Source organism: Plasmodium reichenowi, chromosome 9 (assembly GCF_001601855.1).
Source record: "Plasmodium reichenowi strain SY57 chromosome 9, whole genome shotgun sequence".
In the NCBI taxonomy this organism is placed as follows: domain Eukaryota; phylum Apicomplexa; class Aconoidasida; order Haemosporida; family Plasmodiidae; genus Plasmodium; species Plasmodium reichenowi.
The window spans coordinates 252763-262098 of record NC_033654.1 but is presented as its reverse complement, the minus strand read 5'-3'; the positions used below and the strand labels follow the sequence as shown (position 1 = coordinate 262098).

General features: G+C 18.1%; 4 protein-coding genes across 4 annotated transcripts; 1 reads left to right on the top strand and 3 right to left on the bottom strand.

The window, feature by feature from the left end:
* Positions 1 to 1893: 1893 nt before the first annotated feature.
* Positions 1894 to 6141, top strand: PRSY57_0905200 (hypothetical protein; the record flags this gene model as incomplete). Its single annotated transcript, XM_020114768.1, has 1 exon — positions 1894 to 6141. The coding sequence occupies one exon, from the start codon at positions 1894 to 1896 to the stop codon at positions 6139 to 6141; it is 4248 nt and encodes a 1415-aa protein (XP_019970468.1).
* Positions 6142 to 6305: 164 nt separating this feature from the next.
* Positions 6306 to 6653, bottom strand: PRSY57_0905100 (hypothetical protein; the record flags this gene model as incomplete). Its single annotated transcript, XM_020114767.1, has 2 exons — positions 6306 to 6411; positions 6517 to 6653. The coding sequence occupies 2 exons, from the start codon at positions 6651 to 6653 to the stop codon at positions 6306 to 6308; spliced, it is 243 nt and encodes an 80-aa protein (XP_019970467.1).
* Positions 6654 to 7554: 901 nt separating this feature from the next.
* On the bottom strand, positions 7555 to 8343 carry PRSY57_0905010 (tubulin-specific chaperone, putative; the record flags this gene model as incomplete). Its single annotated transcript, XM_012907290.2, has 1 exon — positions 7555 to 8343. One exon carries the CDS (start codon positions 8341 to 8343, stop codon positions 7555 to 7557), a length of 789 nt encoding a protein of 262 aa, XP_012762744.2.
* A 444-nt stretch (positions 8344 to 8787) lies between these two features.
* PRSY57_0904990 (hypothetical protein) lies at positions 8788 to 9207 on the bottom strand (the record flags this gene model as incomplete). The annotated part of the gene is made up of 1 exon (XM_012907289.2): positions 8788 to 9207. One exon carries the CDS (start codon positions 9205 to 9207, stop codon positions 8788 to 8790), a length of 420 nt encoding a protein of 139 aa, XP_012762743.2.
* Positions 9208 to 9336: the final 129 nt, after the last annotated feature.

The following is a 9336-nucleotide window of genomic DNA, read 5'->3' as shown; positions in this document are numbered from 1 at the left end:
TTTTTTTTTTTTTTTTTTTTTTTTTTTTTTTTTTTTTTTTAATATAAATATTATAATCTCATAATATATATATATATATAATTAAAATTATTTTTCATATTTTATTTTTTTTTTTTGATTATATGCACTTTTTGCACACGTATGAATAACAAAATATATGCTGAACATATTGTATTTATGATATGATATGATATTGTAAAATATACATTATATATAAAAAATATGTATTTTATATATATTATATGATTTCTTTATTTATTATACAATGAAATATTCATGTAATATAAATAATAGTGTATTCAAAACATAAATATGTTTTTTTTTTCTTTTTTTTTTATAATGTATGTATGTCTGATTATATGATGGTTATTAAAAGTTTTTTAAAAATGCTTTTTTTTTTCTTTTTTTTTTAATGGATAACCAAAATAAAAAGAATAAAATATTAAGTACATGGTTTAACATAAACAAATATATGAATTTAATGTAATGTATATATATATATATATATATATATATATATATATATATATATATAATATGTTATTATATATTTAATATTCCTTATATATTAACAAAATACATGTATATCTTTAAAATTATTTAAAAGAAAAAATAAAATATGCACATGATTTAAAAACAAAAACAATCTCATTAATAGCGTGATGTATTTTTTTTCACTCTCTTTTTTTTTTAAATAGTTAAACATAATATATGTGTATGTATATATATATATATATATATATATTATAATTTTTTACAGGCATGTTTATAGATAAATAATTAAAATGTGATGAATAAAACATATTCGAACAAAAATATTATGTGATTATATTTTGTTCTTTTGTTATATTTTTTTTTTTTTAATTACATTTATATATAATTATGTTTGATCTTTTTTTATCATATTCTAAAAATTAGGATCCTATAAAATAATATATTATATAAGAAAAATTTATCTGCCGACCAGTTTTATAGTTCTCTTAAAGAAAAATATATATATATATATATATATATATATTCTTTCCTTTCTTTTTTCTTTGTTTACTACAACGTTATTTTATATTTGTAATAAAATATTCAGTGTTTATAAATACACTTTTGGTGTTAATATTTTTTTGAATAAAAGGATAACTATATATTAAGCATTATAAACTATAAAAAAAAAAAATAATAAATAAAATAAAATAAAATAAATAATTAATTAATATTAAACCAGTTAGCTAAAATTATATTATATTTTACACCTGACCAAGTCATGTAATTTCTTCATTTTTATATTAAATTTGATTAAGAGAGAAAAAAAAAAAAAAAAAAAAAAAAAAAAGGAAGAGTGTAATTTTTATAAAAAAAACATCCCAAATAAAATTATGTGTACAAAAAAAGTGTACACAATGTAAGACTTTAATTAATTCAGATATGTAAATAAATATTTATATATTCTATTATAATATAAACACACCCTTTTCGTAGATTAAAAATATTCAAATATGAATCATTTATTTTTGAAAAATAAATTTTTATTAAACTCTATATAGATAAAATAATGAACTATTATACACAAATATGTCATTAAATTTTATATTTTATATATATATATATATATATATATATATATTGTAATAATTTTATTACTTTTAAAAATATATATAATCATATAAATGCATATATATTTTATGATTTACACAATATGTAAAAAAATTTCTACATATAGTATCAAATATGTAAATATAATATATATATATATATATATGTATATATTTTTTTTTATGGTATATCTTTCATTGTATTATAAATATTAGTGTCATTTTCCATATTGTATGAGCATTTTCACGTATCCCATGAATAACGTTTTATCCATATTAATTCGACTTGCATACTATATATAATGAAAAAATGAGTTTGGAAATTTTGTTACATAACGTAAAGTGCGAGAATATTAAGGGTGTATTAGAAAACTTTTTCACACAATATGTTCCCTTAAGTTTTGAAATAATAAAACTGAAAAAAACAAAGAAATATAATGAAGCGTTAAAGATAATAAAAGAAAAAGAACATATATTAATTAATGAATGTTTTTATGTTTTATCAAATATTATTTTAGCTATATTAAAGGGAAAATTAAAAATAGAACATATAGATAGAAAGAATATCCACCATTTAATTTATATATGGTTTATTCCTTTGTCCCTTAATGATAAAAGTAAAGGTTTATGTAATTTAATGAGAAAATTCCATAGTATGTTGATAGAAAATGGAAATATATATAATAATATAAATTATAATAATTATAATAATAATGATGATATTTTAACTTTTCGTGGTATATATTTCAGTGAATGGATTATACTTACTTTGAATAAAATTTTCAATTCCCTTATTTCAGAAGAAGAAAAAATTCCCATTGAAAACTGGACCTTTATCATTGATCTTATGAAAATGGTATATGTTGATAAAAATATAATACTTGAATATGTACAAAAACAAAATGATTATGTATTCTTTCCATATGATATGGAAAACACACATTATAAAATAAAAAAATATAACTATGAAGAAAAGAACATGAATGTAGACCATAGTATGGGGTATATAAATCTGAATCAAAGTATATCTAGATATGAAGAAAAGAAAAATGAAGAAGATATATCTCATTTTGAATGTACTAACACATTACTATTTACAAACATATTAAAGGATTATTATAAGAATCCTCATAAGGTAACCAAAACGTACTTTTCCTTTCCTCATGTGTTTTTTAATTGTATAATAAAGGGACTAAACGATGAAGATGTAAAGAGAAAATTATATGTTTATAATCATATTATTCCTAAAGAATTAAATGAGGATGGATTTTATAAAAATATTATTACTACATGTGTATTCATCTTTTTTCATATAAAAGAATTTAATGATATTATAGAATATGAAAAAGTTATATATTTATTGAAGAAAATAATAAATTTAAACTTAACAGATACCTTTTCATCTGTTCTTTTTTATTTTATCTTAAATGCTGATATGGACAAGGAAAAAACGACTGATGAATATCATAAAGTTATAAATAATTGTAACATAACAGAAGATGAAAATAAAAAAATATGTTCATCAAAAAAAAGTACATATATATCTAATCTTTATACGAAAGGGGAATTCATAGAGGTATCAAATAAGGAAATAAATTATTTATTAAATACAAATTATATTATTGAAAATATTTTTTATTATCTTCATTTGTATAATGGTGAAAAGGAGTGTAAAATTCTTTTAACAAGTTTATTAAATTACATACGTCCTTTTATAAAATTAATCGAAGATAATAAAAATGAAAATCTTAATAATATGAGTAATAAGTTGTTATATATATGTATATATAATGAGAAGATATATGTTCTTTTGAATATTTTGATAAATATTGTATTTTTGTATAACTGGAATTATTTTTTCATAGAACAATTTTTTAATCCTACTTCAAAATATTGTTTCGGATTATGTTATGGAATATGTATACTTGACATAATAAATCATATAATATATCGCAATTCACTTACCGTTTTTTCACTTTTTAAAAACTTTGAAATGAAGAAAAAGAAAATTTTAATGTATATTTCGAGAATGAAGGTTGAGGATGGGGGGGGAAAAAAAAAAAAAAAAAAAAGTTACCTAGAGCTAATCAACGAATTGGGTGAAAAAAGTAATATGAAAGGAGAATTTGAAAAAAAAATGGAAAAAGAATCGAGCCCGTCAAAAAAAAAAAATTATCCTTTTGAAGATAATGAAAATATATTTGATGAAAATGAGGTTGAATTGATTTTAATACAATTTTTACAAGATATATTTATTTATATATTAGATAATTTTAATTATAGTTTGGAGAACATGGGTGAAGATACTTTCTTTTCGATTGTTTTAAGTAAATTATTGCATACATTTAGTGTACGTTTGAAGGATATAAATAAAGTGATTATTTCCAATTATTATAATTTTGAAATTTTATCAAAAGCGGAATTGTATTTATATAAAATTAATATATATAATACTCAAAGATTTGATAGTATAACCAAAATGATTCAATATTTATTTCATTGTAATAATGAGGTATCATTATATTGTGGACAAATAATAGCTGAATATTTCAAGAAATACATGACTAGCCAAATGCTTAAAGAAAGAAGAGAAAAAAAAAAAGAAAAAAAAAAAAAAAAAAAAAAAAAAAAAAAAAATGAATATGATAAACATAATATTAATGCTACAAATTTAGATAACAAAGATAATAATTATAATAATGATATCCAATGTAGTAGTAGTGATACTTCTGATGATGAGAAAGTCCTTTTCCCTAACTTACAAAAAGATTTAGACTGTATACCAAAAGATGTTTTATGTTTTAAGACTATTGAACAGGGTGATATATTATTTTTGGAGAATTTTATTTTAAGTAAGGAGGATATAGATCCGTTTGAAAAGGATGAATATTCGATGAAGCGGATGGATGATATTTTCCAATTTAATGATAATATGATAAATAATGATAAATGTTTAAATAAAAAAGAAGAAATGTCCCAAAATTTTTTGGATGGTTCTGAATGTTCATCGGATATAATACATGATACTAGTTATGATGCTGGTAATGATATAAATATAATTTATGAAGATGAAGTCAAAAATAAACATAACAAAAAAAATAATAATAATAATAATAATAATAATAATGATAATGATAGATTTGTAAATACTTTGCAATGTGATGTTTATAGGAATGGAGTTGTATTACCTAACAATGATATGATAAAACATGCTGATAATATAATAGACAATGATATGTACAATTTGGAGGAAAAGGAATTTCTAGTAAAATTACTACAAGAAAATGAATATTATTTAAATATGGAAGTAAATAAGAATATGTATATAGATCCTTCAGAAGATTTATTTGAATGTTTGAATAGGTTAAATAATAAAGCAAATTATATAGAAAGAAACAATATAGAAGATAATAATCACGATATATTAAGATTAAATGAGAAAAATGAAAATTATGAAGAAGCAAATTTTCGATTGTGCCAAACTATTATAATATTACCAAAAATAATTAAGGAGTGCGATATATTAACTTATATAAGTGTTGATATGTATAAAGTGTTGTTTTCAATAAATAATATTACATGTAATAATAAAAATGAAGATTATATTATGACATATAAGCTATTTGCTATAGTTTTATTGTGTATACATAGTCCTATAGAAATATGTAAATATATGTTTAACAATATATATAATAATATTTACGATAACATTCAAAAAATGTTAATGATATTGTGCTTTCAACTGACGGCTTTATATTTAAGCAGTAGGATCAAATTAGATGAAATATATAGCTATATAAAAAATATAAATAAAACGATGAACATTTCAGAAAGGTTAATAAAAGGTAATAAAATGATGGATAGTAAAACAAATAATAAGATAGATTTATTAGACAGATATTGGAAAAATATGTGTAAAGAAATAAATCATTTTGATGAAGAAGAAAATATACAGATACAGAAGGATGAAGTAGAAGAAGAAATAGCGGACGTAGATGTAGAAAAAAGAATTCATGTATGTTCAATAGAAAATTTTAATAAATCATGTTGTTTAGTTAATAAAAAGAAGATACATAAGTTTATAGATTTATGTAATATATATTTTAGCGGAGTATATACCACGTTATTTAGTTTTAAAATAAAAAAAGAAATGTCTAAAATAGATTATGATGAATATAGGATTAGAAAATATTATTCTGAAGATTTTACTTTAACCACATATTTACTATCATCATATAATACGTTTTTAAATTGTTGTAATAACGTATATTTATATCTGGAGGATATAATACAAGATGGTTTTTCACTTGTCCATGTTTTTATTCAAAGTGATAAATTTATGATAAGAAGAGCATGTTGTAAATTATTATATGATATGATAAATATAATTTTTTGTAAAAAAATGTTTTATATTTTGAAAAATCGAAATTATGAAATTTATGCGTATTATGAAAATGTCATGAATTATATATCAAATATTATAAAGCAGGAAAGGGATTCCCTATCCTATGAGTATATGAAGCAGATATTAAGCATCTACCAGACAATAAAAATTTAAAAAGAAAATATGAAAAAAAAGAAAAAAAGAAAAAAAAAAATAAAAATAAATTATTATATGGAAAATGTCGTGTATATATATATATATATATATGTATTTATTTTAATTTATTTTAATTTATATAATTTATTTATTATTATTTTTATTGTTTTGTTTGTTCCTCCTTAATTTGCTGATAAGTTTTTTTTTTTAAGTATCATTGAACATAACAGTTCAAGTTCATCCAGATTCATTTCTTTTAAGTAGGAATCATTAAATTCTTTCAAAAATCTAAAAAAAAAAAAAAAAAAATAGGGAATAAATATATTATATATATATATATATATATATATATATATATATTAGAACTAATAACATTTTGTTTTCATCTTTAACCTTTCAGCTTCATTTTGATCTTCAATATTTTGTGTGATATAATTTTTTAAAACTTCAGGAAATTTCTTATCATCATTTGTTGAATATTCCTTCAAGTCTTGCAAGAAGGAACTTTTTAAATCCTGATCATTACTCATTTTTTTTTTTTTTTATATTGATAAAAGAAAGGAGAATACTAAAAAATATAAGAACATATAAATATACATAAATATTATATATACATATTATATATATTATAATATTTAAATAGTTAAAGGATGATTTAAAAAAAATTAAGAAAAATAATTGTTGTATTATAATATTTTAAAAGGTTAAGGAATAATTAACTTGTTATTTTCTTATTTTTTTAAATTAAAAAGAAATATATATATATTATATATATATTATAAATTATTTATATATAAAAATATGTTATACGCATTTATAAATATATTATATTATATATATAAATATATATATATTATTATATATATGTTATTAATAATAATATTTTAATTCTTTAACATATATTTATTTATATTGTATAAAAATATATAATATAAAAATAACATAAAAATATAACCGAATAAAATAATTAATCCTATAAATATTTATTTATATATAATTATATTTTTTTTTATATTTATCTTATTTCTTTTCTTTTCTTTTATTTTTTTTTTTTTTTTTTAAAAAAAAAAATAAAATTAAAAAAAAATATAAAAAAAAAAAAAAAAAAAAAAAATTAAAATAAAAAAAAAAAAAAAAAAAAAAAAAAAATAAAATAAAAGAAAATAAAATAAAATAAAAGAAAAGAAAAGAAAATAAAATAAAATAAAAGAAAAGAAAATAAAATAAAAGAAAATAAAATAAAATAAAATAAAAGAAAATAAAAGAAAAGAAAAAAATTATTTTATAAATGAGATGTATAAAAAGCACGAAAAATTATTATATGCCAAAAAAAAATATAATAAAACCTAAATATATATATATATATATATATATATATATATATATGTATGTATGTATAAATAAACATATGCTAGCTGTTAGTATATATTGTTAGAACTCCTCCAAGTCCATTATATCGAAGGGTGGGAAATCACCCACTTCTATAGAATTAATATTACCTATATAACCATACTTATCTCCTTTACATTCAAATAATTTTTTTTTTTTATACATGCCATCTGAATTTCCTAAGGGTTCATCTAAGTCTACGCCTACATAAATATCATGATTATTTTTTATATTACCAACAAATTTAAGAATTCCTCGTCTATCGCCCATTTTAATTCTACATCTTTTTCCTATTTTATATAATTCTTGATCAAAGGAGTTATTAGATATAGAAGAATAATAAATAGGATTATGTTCATTAATTTTATTATTATTTTCTTCTTGTTGGTTGGATAGGTTTGTTTGTGTTTTATTTTTTTCTCTTAATTTTTTTAGAAAGTTTCTAACATTATCAGGTCGCTTATCATATTCTTCATCATTCATTGTATATTTTAGGTGTGTTAACTTTTGTAATTTCTGTTCATCATCAATATTATAGATAATATCATCTGCACTGTATGTTTTATTTTTTTCTTGGATATATATAATATAATTATCCTTTACGTTATAATCATTTAAACAATATTCATCATTACTCAAAAATACTTGTGTATTATCTACATCATTTTCATCATAGGCATACAAGTTCATATTATCATATAAAGTCCCTGTGTGTGTATATATTTTTTTCTTTATATTCTTAATACTGTCGAACTTATTTAGTTTTATTTCTTTCCATGTTTTATTCTTAAACATGTTATGTACAAAGTCAACTTGAACATAATCATTCATTGTGAAAAAAATCAACCATTAAATGAATATATATATATATATAATAAATATTTTACAAGTTTTTTAAACTATGAAAAAAAATATATATTTATAGGTATATATATTATTTTGTCTATATATATATATATATATATATATTTATATTTATATATATTTTAAGATATATTTGTTATAATTTTTTTTTTTTTTTGATTTATCTTTTTAAAAGAAAATTATGGAAATTTAGAGTGTTAAATGAATATATAAAAATTTTATAACATATATAAAAATAAAAGGTTTATTAAATTGTTTACATTATAAAGATAACAAAATTATATATATATATATATATATATATATATATATATATATATATATATATACATATATATGTATTTTTTTTTTTTTCTCTTATAACGTTTTAAAATAGAATTATCTGTAAGTATTATATATTTATATTTATATTTATTTATTTTTATTAAATTGTCCGTGAATTTTTTGGCATATAAAATTTTTAAATGACAAAGGACAATATACATTAAAAAGTTGTTCAATATTTTCAAAAAATTTTATATCATGATATGAAGTATTATTTAGTATTTCGAAATAATTTGGATGATTTTTGATATAAAATATTAATATATTTTCCTTTCCTGTATATTTTGATAATAGAAATTTATGTTTTGTATTATCATCTGTTATGATTTGTTTATTTTCTTCTTTACTTATGTCCTCATCCACTGCTTTTTTTTGTTTTTCTTCTGCTTCTTTTATAATTTCATCTTTCTTAAGATGTATACAAAATGTGTTTTGATTTATATATTCGAATTTTAAATAAAATGCTTTATATTCCTTTTCTATAATTTTTATTTCATCATTATACATTATGAAGGGGGGAAACGAAAAAGAAAGAAAAAAAAAAAAAAAAAAAAAAAAAAAAAAAAAAAAAAAAAAAAAAAATAAAAAAAAAAAAAAAAAAAAAAAAAAAAAAAAAAAAAAAATAAAAATATTAAT